This window comes from Tamandua tetradactyla, chromosome 7 (genome assembly GCF_023851605.1).
Source record: "Tamandua tetradactyla isolate mTamTet1 chromosome 7, mTamTet1.pri, whole genome shotgun sequence".
Taxonomy (NCBI): Eukaryota; Metazoa; Chordata; class Mammalia; order Pilosa; family Myrmecophagidae; genus Tamandua; species Tamandua tetradactyla.
The window spans coordinates 52,227,253-52,248,281 of NC_135333.1; the positions used below are offsets into that span (position 1 = coordinate 52,227,253).

Sequence of the window (21,029 nt, forward strand, 5' to 3'; positions counted from 1 at the left end):
AAATAAAAAGGGTGCTGTTATGGGTTGAATTGTGTCTCCCCTGCACCCTTAAAAGATATGGTGATTGGTTAAGGTGAGGCCAAACTGGATTACGGTGAGCCATACTCCACTAGGTCTGGGGTCTTAGGAGACAAGGAGAAGATATGCAGAGAAATACGGGGGAGAAGGCCATATGAACATGGAGTGATGTGGCCACACGGAAAGGAATGCCAAGAAGCCTAGAAGAGGCAGCCATATAGCCTGTGCAGATTCAGAGGAAGCTTGGCTCTGCTGACACTGTAATAGCAGACTCATGGCCTTCAGAAATGTGAAACAAGAAATTTCTGTTGTTTTAAGCTGTCCATTTTGTAGTACTTTGTTAGGCAGCCCTAAGAAACTAAGACAGGTACAAAAAAAACAGAAAGTAGTCAAGGGGGCTCCTGGCTCTACAGCCCTAAGAATAGGCCCAAAGTCTTAAGCAAACACCATTCACTCCAAGCAAATGTTGGCTTGTCCAGAAAGCCCAAGAAGTTTGGTTATGAATGCTTACTTTAAATTCTCCAATCCTCAGTTATTTCACCTGTAAAACAAAGGGATGAGACAAAAGAAGTTCCATATAATTATAAAGTTCTACAATTCCAGATACCCAAAATAGTAGAGTAGGTGTATATTGTGGGGAGAGCAGTCACAAACATAAGAATACCTGCACAATTTTTAGACAGATTATTTTGTGATCTTTTCCTGGACAACTCTGATATCACTTTAAAATGTGATTATTACCCTGTTAAGAGTAGCAATTTCTTTCTACCCTCTAAAGACCTTATCACTTCTTTCTGCTTTGCAAAAGTCCACTGCAATGCAAATATATATTAGAGAAGGGAGATGTTCCAATGAGAAAGGGGAGGAGGAAGAGAAAAAAGGGACATGCATAAGAAATCTTTGTAGAACCACTGGGTCAGGAGAATAATTGACAACACTTGGAGTTCATCTTACATTCCAGCCCTAAGTTCCTTCCACATGGTCCCATTTTCCAAAAGCACAACCTTTCCAACCTCACAAAACTCCCTGTGTCACATCTGAATGGCCACACACATTGACAAACAAAATTTAGCCTCTACCTGGCTCAACAACCCCTAGGTTACTACACTGAAATGCTACCAGGTGGACACTTGATGACCTGTTTTCCCTTAACTGTTATGCTTAAAAGCTTTCCCACAAAATCATCTCTGCTTCTTTATGTAAATTTTAATATATAATATTTATGAACCCGCCATTTCAGTTCGCTAAAACTGCCGGAATGCAGTGTACCAGAAATGGATTGGCTTTTACAAAGGGGATTTATATGTTACAAGTTTACAGTTCTAAGGCTGTGAAAATGTCCAATTTAAGGCATCACTAAGAGGATACTTTCATTAAAAAAAGGCCAATCATGTCTGGAGTTTCTGTGTCATAAGGGAAGACACATGTGACATCTGTTGTCCTTCTCTTCCAGCTTCTGGTTTCAAACAGCTCTCTCAGTTTTGGGCATCTCTTGGGGCACCTTTCTTCTGTATCTCCAAACGTCTGTGAGTTTGCTTCATCTCTCTGCTCTCTGTATGGGCTCTGAGCTCTCTTTCTCACCATCAGCTCATTTAAGGACTCCAGTAATTGACACCCATCTCTTCATGGAAACAACCTAATCAAAAAGATTCCACCTCAAATAAGTCTGTACCTGTAAGACCAGATTAAAAGAAGTGGCTTTTCTGGGGGTACATAACAGCTTCAAACCAGAATACCAGGTTATAAAACGAATTGCTAAAATGCCACATTCAACTTGGGTTTCAATTCACCCTGGTATTATAGAGAAACACTTGCATCATAGAAGTTGAACTTGGATAGGACTTTCTCAACTGAACACTGCTAACTGCCAGAGCTTCAGGCAAGAACCCAGAAGAGATGAAATTCCAGACGTGGTGAAATTAGCCAAGAAGTCCCAGGCCAAGATGAGAAAGGCCAAACGAGAACAAGCAGCACACACAACTGTTTTGCCAAGAGAACCCTTTTAATAATGTCATGTACCAATTTCTATAGCGAATGTCAAGAAAAAGATGACAATTGAAGTGGACATTCAAAAGAGAAGTACTGTCTACATTTATGTCATCTCTGAGTAGTGTTTTATTTTATTTTTTATCCTGAGAAATTGCCAGAATGAATTAGAAATCATTGGAGTATTACATTTATCTCTGCATCAACATTTCTTCTCAAGGAATCCCTATCAGATTGGCATCTTGTCGAATTTGGCAAGGGATGCTGCTACGAAAGACAACTGCAAAACCCTCTTGTGTTTACAAAATGGCTTCAACTAAAATCCCTATGCAAACAACTCCCAAGATGCTTTATTACTAAATGCTTAAACTTCCAGTTCCCAACCACCCCTCACTCAGCCACAACTTCTCTTCCATCTCAATATCTGGCCTTTGTTTCCAACTCATTATAAAACAGTCTTCTTTCAAGCTCTGCCTTTCCAACAAACTCTTCCACCAGAGTTCCTTTTGTTGGTGACACTGCTACAATGCTAGACTAGAAATGTTAGAATCTTTTGAACAACTCTTTCCTCCATTTTCTATGTTCAAGTAACTTGTTTTTCCTGATATTGTCTGTAATCAGCCATTTGTGATTCATGCATTTATTTCCTCACTTGAATGATTTTGGAAAAACCTTACCTCCCACTGACATGAATTCATTGGTCGCCTATTTGAGCAACCTCGTGTGCTCGGGCACTATGCTGGGTGCTGAAGATGAGAAGATGAGCAGAATGGACGTGGCTGCAGTCTTCATGGTGTGCACAGGCAGGTGGGACTCTTCCCACCGTCAAGCTTTTTGCAGGACCCTTCGGATTAACCTCGCTAATGAATCATGTTTTCATCATGCTCAAATGCCGCTGATGGCCCAGTGAAGGAAGACAAGACAAAACAAAACAAAGCAGAAGCAAAACTCTTCTATCATTTTAAAGCTCTTTGCAATCTGGCCTCTACCTACTTCTCTAATCTCATATTGCATCCTTCTCGCAACAAACCATCTGGTTGAAACCAGCTGACTGAATCTCTGTCTCCATGAGACACCACATTCATTGCTGACTGCTTTGGTGGCTGCAATTTCTTTTCCTAGACGTAGGTCTTCCATAAGGGTGTTTTACCAAGAGGAAGACTAAAAACATTCTTTCGCCTTTTAATTTAAACATTGTGTAAGGTTTGGTCAATTTATTCAATTCAAATTTATTATGCCTTATCCCATGACAGACTCTGTCCTGGGCACTGGAATTTAAGGAAAAATATACGTTCTCCTACTATCATTCAGAATCCTTTTGCTCTTAAAGGCAGGGATCATTTTATCCTTGTATTCTCCACAGGATGTCATATATTTCCTTGTGCATGTGGGTTCTCAACGATGTAGCTAAGTGATAATAATATTGCTAATATCAATGGATTTAAATGTTACTTTATTTATTGCGTCCATAAGCATCTTTGTTATTCATTGCATATATTTGCTTTTATTAATACGAGCTATCCAAGGAAAGCTGTTTCATTGGTAGTGTGGGGACGATTTTCCTTTTCTTTGGAAGGTTAACCTGGTGCGCGATAATGAATTAGGGGCCACCAGGTGTCACTGTTGCAGACAATAACCTGAGTCCAGCCGGTCGGAATCTGGGTGAGGGAGGGTCTCAAATGTAGTTACTGTGGTGGTAAGGCAGAATTTCCCCTTGTTCACTGGATAATTATGTTCCTAATTGGAGTGTCTCTTTAGAACCCATTACGTAGCTCAGCATTACTCCTTAAAGCTACATACCTCCTAAAGCACGGCAAGTGGACAGTTAAGGATGAACAGTCAGGCTTAATGGTAAATTCATTTTCAGTTATGTCACTGTCTCAAGTTTTGGTTTTAATATAGTGTTTTATGAATTCAATATAACTTATTTGAAAAATGAAAACAACAGAGGATGCATGGATAGTTCAGGTCCAAAAGGAAACCTGTCCATTTGCCAGAGAGGAGAAGGAAACTATCAGGAGATATGCTTAAAATACCTAATCTGAGAAGGTTTACAAGGTTTAAAAATCTGTATATATATAATAACTTTTATACTTTTATTAGTTCTCGGTAGCTTGAAAATTCCAAATACCAATTGAGGGGAGTTTTTAAGACGGTATAAACACCAAATCAACCTTGTATAGGGAGAGAAACTCTCCCGCCTGGATTTTTGTCAAAACTCAGCAAAATCAGAAACTCTTCAGGGGAGGCAAGAGAGGCTATCCTACCAATATACATGTGTTTTTATATAGCAAAGTGCTATTAAGTAAATATGAGAAAATTGTACTTAAACATGGAATTTTATCTTGGTGTCATCACTTTAAACACAAACAAAATAAATAATTGAAGGTCATGAAATATAATCATTGTCTAGGAGACTGGGATTGCTCAAACCAGGAATTTTCCTTTATTCTGCATTGGCTCTTCTTTCTGATAGCTGTGAGTGTAGGTTTGCATGTGCGTGCGTGTGTGCACGCGTGCGTGTGTGTGCGCCTCGTGTGTTTTCCTTTAACCCTCTCCAGAAGTGCAACTTTTACATAGCAAATAAGGAATCCCACTTGCAAAATCGTATCTTCTACGGAAACCATTTTCTACCCCCTTGCTCTATAAACTCTGAAGATATGAATCCTTCCACAAACAGAATGAATAAAGCTCCAATTCTCTACGGTGACAAATTCAGGAAATGGCAGGTTTTATCTTAAAGGAGTTCAACTGCTATACGAAAGCTCTCAAGTGCAAATAATGGAATTCTCAAATTGGGATAAATGTGCTTTTAAGAATTTTTATTTTGATCATTTATTTCAGGTAACGCTTGTGGATAATATAATATGGCTTTGAATTACAGAGCAGATAAGGAAAATCTAAAAGGAAAAAAAATTAGGGCAGGCCTTTATTAAATTTTAAAGTCTGCCTTTGCTATACTCTTCTAAAGAGCCAAATAGGGTATCAAAATCTCTGGAGATCACCAGTATAATTTCTTTATCACGTTCCATTTAAAATTTAATTATGCAGTCTACAACAAGACAAATCTGAGCAGTCTAAGTAGGTCATGCAGTGGGTAACTTAACAGTATTCTAAAGTTTTCCTTATAAAGATTGCTCTTTTGATAGTCTGTTGCACATCACAACGCTACATTATAAAACAAGAGTAATTTAATTCAGTTACTACAGATTCCTCCATACATTATTAAAAGTGAAATGTTTTGATTTAGGTAATTTGAAGAATTGAGGAAAACCATGTTCCTGGTAGAGATGTCTATGATAGGTGGGCAGGTTTTGCACATACACTTTCTTTGGATAATCGTTATCTTCATGTATTATATCAGAGTTAGGGGAATTTTATATTTGATGTTTGGGATATTTTGCTTTAAATCATCAATAATCATTTTATGCCATGGCAAAAATCTAGCCACTGAATAATTAATATCTGAATTAGAAGCATGCATGGCCTGTGGCTTGATGCACTTTCATTCCCACATCGAATTTTGACTAGCATGCAACTTTAATTTCCTTACAGTGAAAAACAAAGGAAGCTTTAAGCCCTTTACATGTGCCACTTCATTTAATTCTCTGAACGACTGGTCCTGTCACTACCCCATTTTACAGAGGAAAATAATGAGACTGAGAGGGGTTAAGAAAATTTTACCCAAGGTCACCAAGCTATTAAGTGGCCAAAATAGGATTTGAATACAGGATGGAGTTTGGGCCCAGAGTCCACATGTCAAACAACTTTGCTAGGCTGCTTCTCATAATGCAATATTTTGCCTTTTCCCAGACACCAACACTACCTAAGTCTTGGTTAAAATAATTGGCATAAAGTGCTCATTAATGAACCCTTGTAACAGTTACCATGTGATGACTGCTTACTATGTGCCAGGCACTGAACTACACATTTTATATCGATTTTCCAAACGAAAAAGTGAAACAGAGAGATTAATTAACATATTCAAGTCTACACAATTAATATATGTCAGAGGCTGAGTTCAAACCCAAACAGCCTGAGCCCAAAACCCAATCTCTTAACCCCTATATGAATGTACACTTAACAGCATCAGCTCTGTTGAGCTTGGTAACTGTCATATTTAGGTTAATAACTTTCCAGTCAATTAGATAAACTTTCCTGGGTGTCAGATAATACAGAGCAGCACGGAGAGTTGGAAGGGTGATAGAAGGCAGGAATTATTATCTGGTCCACAATTGGTTCTTATTCAAACATTTATTCATTCATTCAAACAATTATTCATTCATTCAAGCATCTATTCATTCCAATCTCAAATATTGATGCAAATATACATTCAGCGCCTACTATATCCCAAACACTGCTAGGCACTGGGGATAAACAATGAATGAAAAATAATGGACTCTCAATGTATTTCCTACTTAGTGGCGGTGTTATAAGAGACCTCCACTGAATTACATCATCAAGTAACATAAGAGCTAGGAGAGGGGGCTTTGGGAACTAACAGGAGGAGCATAAAATGCCGCAGAGCAGAGAAGGCATCATAGAAGAAAGGACACCTAAGATGTGTCTAGAAAGGGGGTTAGCAAAGTTTGCTAAAGAGGTAAATTTTCAGCTTGGCGGGTCATTCGGTCTCTGCCACAAATATTCAATTCTGCTGCTGTAGTGCAAAAATCAGCGTAGAGCAAATGTAAACAGATGGGCACAAAGGTGTTTCAATAAAAATTTATTTATAAGCCAGATTGCGTCTGCCAGCTTTGGTTTGCTGACCTGGTCTAGAAGAATCAGTGGAGGTGATTTGGGGAAAGGAGAAAAAAGGCAGGGAGATGAGCAAGTGCAAAGCCCAAAGGCCAGACCTTAGCTTCCTTCCGTCTAAAATGGAGACTCACACAGACACAGGAATGGAGGCAGGGATAGGACAGGACAGAGAGACATTGTTCTGGGGTTAAGGAAGGGGTAGATGACAAAAACTGACAAAAACTGACAAAAACTGAATATGTAATGACACAATATGGTGGTATGGTTATGGATGAGAGTGGCTGGGTCAGTGTAGAGGGGGCTACTTAGAATAGGGTGGTTAAAGGGGGACCCTCTGAGGAAATAGCAACACCAAAGCACCTGGCAAACAAAGATCCAAGTCAAAACATTCTAGGCAGAGAGGAGTACCAAGCATGGAAAAAAGCCAGTGTGTCAGAAAACAATGACTAAGAGCAAAAGCAGGAGGCAACAACGTAGCAGACACCCTGATGCCCCTGGAAGCTGAGATACTTGTTTCTATTTTATACCCAGCAATGAGAAACAGTTGCAAAGTTTTAAGCAAAAAATAATATGTCTGACTGATGACTTTTCAAAGATCTCTTTGGCTACTATTCAAAGAATAAATTGCAAGAGATCAAGTGGGGAGACCTGTTAGGTGGGTATTTTGATAGTGCAGGTACAAATCTATGATGGCTTGAAAAAGAGAGGGAGAAAGTGGGCAAATTAAAGATAATGTCTGGAGGTTGAGACAGCTGGATTTGCTGATGGATTGTCTGCTAAGTATGAGAGAAAAAGGGAGGCACCATAAATTGCCCTCTGAATCTCAGTTGAACAGCTGAGGGCATGGTGGGACCGTGAGTGGGTGCGGGTTACAAAAGCTATCTTTTGATTCTTCAAGTTTAAGATTATACATCAAAGCAGAAATGTCAACTTGGTAGCTAGATATTCAGATTTGAAGCTCAAGGGAGAAGTAAGAGCTTGGAATTATTGGCATAAAGATGGGTTTTTATCAACGCTGAACCTGGATGAAATCTCTCTGCATCCTCTCTGCAGGTGAAAAAAGAAATGTCCAATGAAACTCTTGAGTGTCTCAACACATGGAGGCTCAGTAGGGAAGGGAGAACAGGAGAGAAGACTGAGAAAGTATGGTCAGTGAAAGAGGAGGAAAACCTGGGGCATTTGAAGTCCCAGGAACTAAGAGAGCATTTCATAGAGGAGGAAATAGTCCCTATGTTGAATACAACCACAAGGTCAAATAAGGTAATAGAAAAATACCACTGGGTTTGGCTGGATGGAGGCTGCTGTTGACCTTGATAAAACCTGTTTAGTGGAATGGAAGGGTCGGAAAGACTGACTGGAGTAGGTTGAGTGAATAATAGGAGAAGAAGGAGAGTGCCTACCTGCGGCAGATGTCATTCCTTATGTAGTTAAGAGTCATTTTCCCTTCCCACATTCCCCACTCCTACTTTCTTCTTCTTTGCTGGCAGAATATGCCTCCGATTATATAAGCTGAACATGCCAGAAACCCAATGTCCCTTTCCTGAGGACTCAGACATGAGTAAGGAATTCCTCCCTAAAAAAGAAATACATGGGAAGAAATGCCTTTCTTCTTTGCTGGACATTGTTATCAGGTCACGTAATGGCTGGAGCTGTTGCCATTATATTGTGAACATGAGGGACACCATCCACAACAAGGTGAGGTTGGCAGGGGAGAAAGAGAGAATGCACAGAGTCAAATTAACCCTGGGCCTTCTCCAACCTTTTGAAACATACCTTCAAACTCAATCTGATATAGCTACAGTGCCTTTTAATATATCTCAGGGTTCAACCTGAGAAACATGAATATTGTAAGAGAAATGTTGGTTCAAGAAAGAATTTGGCTACATACTCTTAATGGCTGATTAATTGTAAAAGGTTAGGAGGTGGAAGTCAGGGGCAGGAAGAAGAAAGAAGACTTCACTCTAACTGCAAGTGTGGTCTCAGAATTGGTGTGCACTACACATGAGCACCAGAAGCAGGAAACTGGTCTATGTAAGACAAAGCTTGTTTTTTTATTGCTGGCCACATAGTTAACCTGAGAGAGGAAGGTTCTGAGGGTTGCAAGGACTGGCTGGGATTCTATGAGGAGAACTTCAATTTGTTTTTCTTTCCCCAAATCCTTTCTATGCACTTTCCCCAGATCACCTCCCTAAGGCACAACTGGTGAGAAGCACTGGAGAGAATAATAACTCAGACTGGTGTAGAAAACCCTTCCCATCAACCACTCATCTCCCAAACCCCTCTTTGCACCACGGCCCACCATCCAACCAAATGGCACCACTTTCTGTTCCCTGCACATGGTCCCACATCCCCTCCCCTGAGCCTCCAGGAATGACATTGCTCTGTGTGGAGGACTGAATTTCTAACTTAAAACTCTCTAGAGCCACCAGCAGGAAGTTGAGCTGGTGGAGTTTACCGAATTTTCTTTGCTTTCCACCTTTTAATCCTGGCTGCTACCAGACCAATTCATATCCATGATTGAGAAATACAGTCAGTCAGAAAGGACAATCTTGCCTCCCATTAAGCAGAATCTGCTCATTCAAATTTCAAAAAAGAGAGATCAATAATTTAATACCAAAATTCCATACGTAAAATTGCAATGTAATGAGTTTTAGCTCCCACAGTCATGCAAAACAAGCAGTCCTATCTTTTTTGGTGCATAGTGGTGTTTTAGGAAGTGGGGGTTCTGTTGCTTATACTGAATACATCCTCACCTCTTCAAATAAGTCATAGGAAAATGACCAGTTTATTGGATTAAAATAAAAGAAAAATCTAGTTTTTCTTGCATCATTGTACTTTAACTTTTGACACCTGTCCCCACTGGTTTACATTAAAATCTAGCAAAAGATGGCACCTCATTTATAGATGTCATTATTTTAAGCTTTTTTTTATCAATACTTCCTGTTCCTCTAAAAGCATCCTGACTCCTGGGTGCTGTATTGAAAGAACCAGCTTGTCAATCTCTGCCACATTAGTTAAGATACTTCTACTAAGGTCTATTAAACCCCTTTATTTTCCATATTGTTTATCTTATGCAGAGTAACAGTGAACTATGTTAATAAGGAATTAAAATACTTATATAAATAGTATTCATAAATGCTTATAAAATACTTCTATAAATAAAAGACTTTTAGAAATTAAAAGATAAAAAATGTTTATGCTTCCAAGCCAACCACTTACTAAGTTAATTAGAATTCATGAACACTTCCTGTCTTCTATATAATCCCTCAGAAAGAATAATACTCCAACTTTCTTGGAACTCAGGTCTGATGCTGTCCAATTGACAGAATTCATCATTTACTCACTAATTCAACAAAGGAAGATTGGGTTCTATGCTAAAACACTATACTGTGTTTTTTCAAACCCAGTAGCCAATATGACATAATAGCAGTAAAACCTATGTTGCCACAAACCCAAACCTATCCCAAATAAGCTTTTATCTCTATTTAGGCATCACTTATATTAAAACCTCTAGCTTATCAAAGTTAATTTAATGCCTCTGCTCCAGTTGAACAATTGGCGGTTTCATGATGATTTAATTAAAAATGCATCTTCCTAATTTAAATACTGTTCACCAAAAAAAAAAAAAAGTCTTGAAAGACATGCTTTTAATGGAAAAAAACTGTTCACAGCTAAACTGTCTTTTGCTACAAGCAAAGTAAAAGCAAGGAGTCATATATAAAATTGAAAATGATCATTTTTCACCATTCAAGAAATGAAACCATGCATCCCATTTCCAAGACACTTCAAGACAAAGAGAACTGCATGAGGAGTACACATAGCCAGTTTAAATATTTGTTTTAATCTCAGCAACATCGTTGGTTTTAATATTTATAATATAATTACAATGGCTAGTGCATGTTGTTCATAAAATCTTTTTCGTGTGTGACATATTATTATTAGGCTTTAATTTCAGCAATGGCAAGAACTCAAAAACACATCTAGGTTATCATTAGTAATGAAAAACAAACCTGGTGTTTGTTCAGGCACCCTGTGCCCATATCTCATTTCAACGTCAAAGCGTTTTTATCTACCAGAACACAATACACGGCTACATGACTTACACCTTTTCATAGAATATTATCAACCAGTAGCCAGCTAGTTTATATTACTGCCAGTTAAAGTTGAAATATTCCACCCTTGTGCAATATTTGTAAGTGGCCTTTTGCAAAATTTCCAGATATTCAAAGACAATGAAAGCCAAACCATGAAAGTGTCATAAAATGCCACTGTCTTCTTTCCCCAGTCCCATATCCCCAGTTAGTAGTTGCCTTGGGTTGCAAGCTTCCATTTTTCCTAGATGTCTCAGTATAAGTACTCTTTTATGGTTAAAAGGAGAAGAAATGCTGTGTCATATTCCACTAATCATTCATCAACAACAGAAAATAACTACTGGTGTCTTGTTCTAATTTGCAGTGAGGTGTTCCATGCTCATTTGCACTTTTCTAGTGACAGGCTGAAAAAAATCTAAAAATGGCTACCTGCTAGCAATGGACTGAATCCTACAAGACTGTACAAGTAAGCAAACAAATGCTAGTTAAAGAAAGTCTGGACACCAAGAGAAGAATTCATCATTGAGTAATTACATTATTTCATGCTAATGTGAGGAAGGGAAATACTTGTCAATGGTTATGTCCCAAACTTCCCCTGCAAAGAGTCAAAAGAATATCTTAGGTTATTTCAGAATGAATTTCAGAATGACTGAGTAATAACAGCACTTTATTTCTTTCTCCCTCATTGGCAGTCATCACATTGGCTACAAAATTGCAGTCAGAACAAAATTGTTGGCATGTTGTTGATTTTCATTTGACATTAGGGTAAGAAAACCCCATGGGAAAATAAAGTAAGCTTGTTACCAAAATGCCTTCCACCAAATTCAAGAAAAGAGCAGACTCTCCCTGGAGTGATAAACCAAATACAAGAGCAAAACGCTCATGGAGATCTCATAGATTGCTGCTTGGTATTCACAACAGATGCTACTTAATAGAATTCAAGGTGCCACCTCAGAGTTCTCCGACATGTGAGTAATTTTCATCGGCATGATTATAGCACTGTGCCTCTTATCTGACAGTACGCAGGTGGCCTGTCTTCTCCTTTGCCATTCTCTACAAGTTTGGGAGTCATTCTTCATTCCACTATTTCAGGATTAACTTCTGCACCACAAACACAGGCAAACATGCAACTCTCTGGCTCCTTGCAAATGACTAGATGCTCAGGGCTTCACAGGGGACTTTTTGCAGAGTTAAAGCACAATGATAAATAAACTCAGGGATGCAAAAACCAAAATGCAGGTAGTTTTTTTTTTTTTTAATTATTTTACAGAATTTTAACCCTGTAAAACCTCCCCTAGTTGAAATGTTTCTTTGGGACATTAGCCAAAGAACTAAGACACACAGTACTTTAAATATTTGGATCACAGTAAGTAATTCTTTTTGCCAGTGTTAATCATGATCCCATAAGCAAAGATTTTCTTTACTTAAACAACAACAACAACCAAAGGTGCTTATCTCCTGTAACAGATGATAATGGCAAGCACTTTCCACCTCTTCCCTGGTGCCCTGCATTATCACATTCTGTTTGCTCCTCTGTTTCCTTTCCCGTTCTTGAGATTCCTTTGACTAACATGTCCAGCCTTTCCTAGGCAATACCCCATGAAGTATTTACTCATTCACAAACATCTACATTATACCTTCTAAGACTAAGCCACGGTACCAGGTGCTCTATGCGATGCCCGGTAATATTCCTCTTAAAATATCGCCATCCTCTTTCTTTTCTTTTTCTACTATATGGTGACAATCCTTCTTGATGGCTACTTGTCTATAATTTGTATCTTGTTATTCTTATCGATTTTTACAGCAGGCTTAAATATTGATTCATTCCTGGTGAGATAATACTACTAGGTATTCATTTCAACAACAATAAGAATTCCAGAACATATTTATACAACCATCAAAACCAAGGTGTAAGTTCTTTATGGAACACTCAGGCTTCTTTCATAACTATATAAATACTTAAACACAGTAACAATAAGGGGTAAACTCAAGGCAGAAGCAACTTGATGTGTCTTTAGATCACCAAAGTCCCATCAATATAACATAGAAGAAGGATCTTTTGATTTCTGTGGAGCATATAATTCACATGTGCACCTCCAAATATGCAAGTAACTTCAAAGGAAGGACAATGATCTTTCTGAATCACATATAAAAATTAGCCTTATTTCTTCTTGGTTTCATCACTTCTGTGTGACTTGTGCACGGTAGTTTTTGCATTTATATAGTGAAATACGTGATCTTAAAATCTGATGTGAAGAAAAGAAAATAGGACGATCCCTTCAAGGGCCCCTCACACTTCTTCCAGTGTGCATTGAAAGTCAGACATAGAATAAGCAAAACCAGCTTGCTTACCTTGGTAGACTTCCAGCTAATTCTGTGGCAGTCTCTCTATAGGAGAAAAAGAGGATAATTATGATTAGTTTCTTCCATTAAAGTATAAAAATATGTTTAATATTATATCTCATAATATAAAGCACCAAGATATTCTGGAATCATGTGTGTGAGGAACATACTGTATATGCAGCTGTTTGGAAGTTTTAGAATGACTATTCACATTCTGATTAATCTACAGAAACAGGTGAATGGTTATTTTCCTAGTAAATTTTATATACATGCAAAATATCTGTCTCTGCTTTCTGCTGGTAGAACTTAGCTGAGCTTAAAACATTGAAATGAAAAACACGTACCACAAACAGAAGGAAAATAGGTGGGGAAAAAATTCCAAACCACCATTTAGATATTTGCCAATTAAACAAACCACCCATATTCGCTTTCCAAGAATCATTTAGGAACAAATTCTTTTGAGGATATTCCTGCGTGTCAAAGACCTCTGTCACCTGAGGTTTGTCCAGGGACATGCACAACACAAATTCCAATTCTTTAAACAGCAAGTTGCTGTTTTTCATTTATGTATTTTGATGCTCAACCAATAAGACTTGTGGAAGGCTGATGCTATGATAATCCAAATGGCACAAAAGAAAAGTCACTAATTAGATGTTCTTGAACACATGACTATAAAAGGCCAGAGACAAATTTCACAACTATCTTAAGGCCACTTTGTCTTAATTGTATTATCTTGGCTTTCAATCAGAAATTGAGATAATGGAGTGTAGGGAACAGGAAGAGGAGAAAGAGGCGTGCTCAATTTTAGGCTGAGAAATTAAAGGTATGATTTCTAAGAACAGTGGTGCATATTATATGACCCTATATGTTAGGGTCATATAATCTCTTTAAGAATTTCATTGATGATCTGAACATCCCACCTAGAAAAAGTAATACTGTGCTCATTGCTATGGGTTGAATTTATCCCTCCACCAAAAAATATGCTGAAATTCTAACCCACCGGTACCTGTAAATATGACTTTGTTTGAATATAGGATCTTTGCAGATGGAATTATATAAGTTAAAATAAAGACAGACTGGAGTAGAGTGGACCCTTAATTCAACCTGATTCATGACCTTGAACAAGAGAAAGACACAGAGAGCAAACAGCTATGTAACAATGAAAATGGAGATTGAAGTGATATAGCTATAAGCCAAGCAACACCAAGGATTGCTAGCAAACCACCAGAAGCTAGGAAAAGGCCAGGAAGGATGCTGTCTTACACATTTCACAGCAAGTATGGCTCTGCTGACCCCTTGATTTCTGACCTCTAAACTCAATACATTCCTGTTGACTCAAAGACACCAAATTTGTATTATGCTTGTGCTGGTTTGAAAGGATATATGTACCCTAGAAAATCCATGTTTTAATCCTAATCCCATTTTGTAAAGGCAGCCATTTCTTCTAATCCCTATTCAGTACTGTATGTTGGAAACTTCAGATGATTTCCATGGAGATATGACTCAATCAGTGAGTGTATTAAACCTGATTAGGCAGAGATGTGTCTCCACCCATTTGGGTGGGCCTTGATTAGTTTACTGGAATCCTATAAAAGAGGAAACATTTCAAGAAAAGAGGAGATTCAGAGAGAGCAGAGAAAGAAGAGAGACCACCAGCCAGCAACCTTTGGAGAGGAAGAAGGAAAATGCCTCCCAGGGAGCTTCATGAAACAGGAAGCCAGGAGAGAAAGCTAGCAGATGATGCCATGTTCGCCATGTGCCCTTCCAGATGACAGAGAAACCCTGACTGTGTTCACCATGTGCCTTCTCACTTGGGAGAGAAACCCTGAACTTCATTGGTCTTCTTGAACCAAGGTATCTTTTCCCGGATGCCCTAAATTGGACATTTCTATAGATTTTCTTTAATTGGGACATTTTCTTGGCCTTAGAACTGTAAACTAGCAACTCATTAAATTCTCCTTTTAAAAAGCCATTCCATTCCTGGTATATTGCATTCGGGCAGTTAGCAGACTAAAACAGTGCTGTTACGGCAGCTCTAGGGAACTAAGACACATAGCATTATGTGGTGTCCGACTGCAAGGCAGCTCCTGGACTTCGTGAATCTAACATGTCAACTCTAGGTTAAGAACTTCAGCCTTAAGCAAACATTTCTTTACTCACCTGGACCATTCCAATAAAGGACTTCTTCTCCATGCACCAGTGTCGGAAACTCCCTCCCTCTACTTATTTTCTGTGTCAGAACCTGGGAACTTTAGGAAAATGCTGGGAGAACAATTGTTCCCTTCAGAAAAATGAATGCCTCTAAGTTTAGCTCCCCACAGAAATGCCCTTTCCGAAGTAATCACATATTAAACCTTTGCCTTTTATTGCCATAGAAAAGGACTTTTTGGAGAAATTTTCCATTCCTTCAGCAAAACCACAGTTGAAGGTAACTTATACTCTTGAAAATTTCACATGCATTCATCTCTTCTAAGAATTTAGTGCCTGTACAAGAAATTTCTCTTTCCAAATAAGAAGTACCCCTCCCCCCTCTATAACATTCATCAAAACAGAAATATCTTTTATATGTTTAGTATTTATCACTTTACCACTCGAGGTCCACATATGTTAGGAATCAATAAATATTTATTCAATTCATTGGGACTGAATTAATAAACTTTTCTGCTCTGGAAACCAAACTTGAATCTGGAAACAGCAGCATCCCAGGGTCAAAATACAACTACCTTTTCTTGTTTCTAGTCTTTTTACTCTTTATTTTCTCTTTCCAGGCTACACCTATTTTAATATTTTGAGTCCCCTGGCCTCTTTTACAACTCTGGCAGGCATATATCCTAATACATCTACTCAAATCACAGTAGGGCAGCACTGCTCAACTTCTGCACTCTAGTAACAATTGGGGCCAGATCATTCTTTGTGGCAGGGATTGTCCTGTACATAGAAGGATGTTTAACACAAAATCCCTGGCCCCTCCCCACTAGATGCCAGTAGCAACCACGTCCAAATCGAGATGACCACAAATGTCTGCAAGCATTGGTAAATGCCTGCTGGGGGCAAATCTGCAATAAAGCAATAGAATGCAAGGGTTCACAATCCATTTTAAGTGCCTCCTGGATTAGCCAACATTCTCCATTCCCATGGAGAAACACAGTGACTGAGTCCTCTCAGCATTGCCTGTCCCACTTTGGATACTACCACCAAAGTATGCAGGCTTAGCAGGGGTGCCTGTGTCTGTTCCCCAACCTGCCTATGGTAGCAAGACTCATTATAATTTTGTAATTTAATTGAGCAGATGTAAGACTGAGGAAACAGGAGTGTGGAAAAGTTCTTTTTTCCCCCTCTGAAAACTAATTTGAATATTTTGGAAAGATTAAAAATGACAGGCAGCTAAAGAAAAACTGCCATTGGATTAAGTGTATGGGCAAGGCAACTATATAGACTGTGGGGAAAAGACACAGGTTACACAAGTATTTGTTCTTGTTCCACTGGAAAAATGAACTAGAAATTTCTAGACAGTGCTGATTTCTGAAAGAAAGACAATGCAGAACTCTATTTACCAGACCCACACACGCAAAGAAAAGGAGTTGGCCCTATTTTCACAGCAAAAGACAGATACTGGAGAAAAAGGCATATTCCTCAGATATTAAATACAAGCAGGGGGAAATTATGTTTTACTCGACATGCACTCAAAAATTTGCATTAGCATTAGAGATATTCTTTGATAGGAAAAACGATTTCTGGTGAACATGAATTAATAAATGAACTCAGTTTAAATTATAAGCTGTTAACCTAAAAAACGATGCTGTTGTGCCTCTTTGTGTGTGTGTGTGTATTCAAAGAAAAAAATCCCTACTATCTATCTGCAGCATTGCAACTAGGACCCATAAGCTAATTGTCATTTTTTATATCAACAAATCACTCAATACCAGAGCTTCCAAAACCATGATGTGTTCATTTCTATCAGTTGACTACGGTTAATGGTTAATCTGAATTATTCATATTTTTTCCCTGAGTTTATATCTTTTGCAAATAAACTCTTGATGGAAATAAGTTTAGCTGAATATGCTATGCTCCTTCATCACTGACAGGAGTTAAAGAAGGTGACCTTAAGACCCTGTTTTCTCACTGAACTTTTATCAGTCACAATGTCGATTAATCGCATTGTTTCCTAAGGACTAATCATCTTTATCTCTGACAAATATTTACTCAGCCTACAAATTCACTGAGCACTTGGTGTATCTTCAGACAGACGGTGTTGGGGGCTTTGAGAGGCATGAGGATGAGTTCGATCCTGATTCTTCTTCCAAGTGTTAAGACTCTAGTAACTGATACTATATAAAATACACAATGATGAAATCACCTTCAAGTCAAAGACCACGTCTCATCCAAAAATTTTTACTACTTGGGGCTTGGGATATATCAGACACTCAATAAATATAAGTGTAATAGAACCATTAAATGCTTCCTACTTGCAGCTAATTCCAGTCTCTTATATTCATTTAAAAAAATGTCTATTGTAGGTATAGCAGCATTCTATGTTTAATTGCACTAATTTCCTTTCCTTAGTTATCATTACCCAAGATAATCCGATTTCAGGAAAAGAGCTGGTGCTTAAAATTGAATGGAAACAATGATGAAAAAAGACAAAGCAAAATTATGCTCGAAGGAAAAAAAAACTGTTGTAGGAGCTAAGAAGTAGATGGAAATGATGAAAGGGGGTTCTATGTTGCAGAAAGGAATACTAAAGCTGCCCTTGGATCAGGTTTACTGGATGTGGTCATCCATGAGAAGCAACCGGAAAGCTCTCTGCAAATGTGAAGTTGTGCTATAAATTCAATTTTAGGAAAGGCAAAAAAAAAAAAAAAAGAAAGAAAGAAGAGAGAAGTACCTTTCAATAGCGGACAGATGTCCCATGTGCATTGCACAGTTTTTATAGACTATTTAGCATTCCTTAGAAATATATTTAATATTAAATATGTAGAACATTTGCCAATGCACAGTGTGAAGCTCTTATCAGCTGTCTAAAACAACACTCTTCTTCATCATCTCCTGTCTTTCCCCATTCCTGAACTATGCAAACAGTTCTTTTTTTAGGAAGTGTTGAGGCAACAGCACAGTATCTATTTCTGGACAGCTTGCCGGTTTCCAAAATTAGCTGAAAACTATAAAACAGAGGACACGCGCCCCCATCCCTGCCCCCCACGCTAATTGTGCGTCAGCATGATAAATATTTCTAAGACTTGGGATGCTTCTTGACTCTTTCCAAAAGTACAAAGGCTTTATTTAATGTTAACATACATTTTGTTTTTATTGCCGGTCTTGTGTCTGATTTAGTGTTCTGGTTGCAGGAGTGGGTTTCTTTATTATAATTAAAGGTGAAAGTATAGTCAAGCAGACAGGTTTCTTTTTCCTTTTTTTTTTTCTCCTCACCCAACTTGGGGCAAATTATAAGCTTTTAAAGTTGGGCCTGCTTCCAAATAATAGAAAGAAAGAAGATAAGCTTAAGGGCATCATTATAAACCCATACATTAATTCAGGATAGTTGACTTTTTTCTTATAGGGTGACTCTTAGCTCTGGGAAATCCAAACCACCATAGAGATTAAACTACCTTCTCTAAAGAAAAGAAATAAGACCAGTCTTTATGTTCTCTTTATTTTGGGTCTTCTTTATTTCTTTTCTCCTCTTTTGTCTCTCCTCCTTAATTTTCACTCACATGATTAAAATATCAAAATGTGAGTGTGTGGGTGCCTGTATATAAACCCGATCGATTATTCTCTCATGATGAAATCTATACTTACACACACACACATATACCTCATAGCTAATATGTATTGGGTTCTTATTTAATATCAGCTACAAATCTATGCCATTTACATGTGTTTGCTTGTTTAACCTTATTAAAATCTAATGATGTAGGTACTATTACTAAACCATGAGATAGAGGAGGAAAAAGAGACACAGAAATGTTCAGTAACTTCCCAAATCCTAACAGCTAGAAGAGGAAGAGTCGAGATTTGAACCCAAGTTTTCTAGCTCCAGAGCCCATGCCATAATCACCAGGCTATGCAGCTACTCAATATATACAAGCTACAGACATCTTACATATAATACACGTACATTCTTTCATTCTGGGCCTAGACTACAGCTATGAACAAAACCAAGTTCCCACAGGAGAACTTTACACTCGTAAGGGGGATGTGAGACAATAAATAAATAAGCAAATAAATATTTATTTCCACCTGACCTAGAAAAGGCAATGAGGAAGAATGAAGCAAGGTAAGGAGATGGGTGTAGATAACAGCAAGGATGGGGGTGGGAGGTGTGACACAAGGCAAGGGTTCTCCATAAGTGCATATGTGACGGCATGTAGCACCTAAAACCACCCCCACCTTAGATTCTGAGACCCACTTTGTTCCTTTGCACCATTTCATTTCACGTTCTTCTTTTCAGTGGATACTCATGCAGCATCTGTTGCTTGAAGCCGACAGTACTAGATGCTGCTCTGGTTTTTAAAAACACAATAGGCAGTCTGGATCAGTACCTTCAAAATGCTGACGAACTAAAAGGGGAGACGAGACCCTTTGATAACCTACTGAGTCAGTTAGAAAACTGCAGGTTTGGGTACGAGGCAGTTCCCCTCACTACAGAGCCCAGCCTGGCTGAAGGAAACCTTAGCGGGCGGCAGTCACAGAAGTCGTCCATCTCCATGCCTACTTCGGGAGAGGCACCTCTCCAAGGTCCTGCCCTTAGACCAAGTTCAGGAATGAACTCTTTCAGAACTCTCAGTTGGGAAAATAAAGTCCGCAAGGTAGAAGTTTTCTTTAAACTGCTCAATACGCCTTGATGTGGCACCGTCTGCCCAGGCCCTCTGCCAGGGGCTGCCCGCCCACTGTGCCCCTCAGTGAACACTCAGGGCTGGAGTTGGGGTGACGGGGTACTTGAAACCAAGGCCTTGCATCTGGTTGGAGGCAGGCCCGCAATCTGAGTTTTCAGTTAAGATTCATTTTCTTGCCTCAGGTCAACAAAAACTGGCCTGTACAGCCTCCTCCTGATTGGTTTTCATTTTCATTTTCAGGGCTCCTATTCTAAGTCCTTGCTACGATTTTATTTGGTGCAAGATTTATTCGTGTTAGTTTAGTATTCTTTACATCAAACAGCCATGGATGTGCGCCTTTGTCTGCGTCCTTGTGCTCAAAATGCCTTGAAAATAAAACTGCCAAAGGTTTCTCTTAATCAACTGCAAAAGAGTCCATCTGGCCCTGCCTGCTGTCTGTAAGGCAAGCCACTGCTCCAGTGGCACTGCTGCCCCTTCATAATTTCGAGATGCTATTGCAGGCTTTTGCTCTCTTTCCTTTCCAAAATTATCAACTAGACACTTAGGTCAGGGATCCACCTAGGAGAAGGCCTGCCCTTGACACTGCCCGTGGTTTAGGAGGCAGAAGCTGAGGCACACTTGGCTTTACCTGTTAATCATCATATTCTTTATCCTCTGCGATTCCATCACAGTTAAATCATGTGATCTACTAAGTACCTCGATAGGCCATTAGCAACAATTCCTGCTCATTAAAATGCACTTATTTAGACTTTAGCCATGGCAAATGTAACCAGCCCTGGAGGACAGTCATTGAGCCCAGAAATGGCACATTAGGCTTCATTTACCATCTTTTACACTCAGAGAAAGAAAAAGAAACAGACAATGCACATGTAAGGTTCTGTGTATGTGCTTCTTTAGAGCTTTGTTAACAAATTGATGTCTCTCGAAGGAAAAAGAAAAGGTATATTTTCTTCAGCTACTATGTTTCTGCAATGGAGAGGGTCATCAGTTTATTAATAGACCC

The 21,029-nt window shown here is 38.8% G+C and overlaps 1 protein-coding gene across 1 annotated transcript in view; it reads right to left on the reverse strand.

The window, feature by feature from the left end:
- The window catches only part of CELF2 (CUGBP Elav-like family member 2), a 506,203-nt gene that overhangs the window by 384,729 nt on the left and 100,445 nt on the right, over positions 1 to 21,029 (reverse strand). Inside the window, exon 2 of the mRNA XM_077169448.1 lies at positions 13,203 to 13,238. Within this exon, the coding sequence (XP_077025563.1) occupies positions 13,203 to 13,238 (36 nt within the window). The remainder of the gene's footprint in view (positions 1 to 13,202; positions 13,239 to 21,029) is intronic.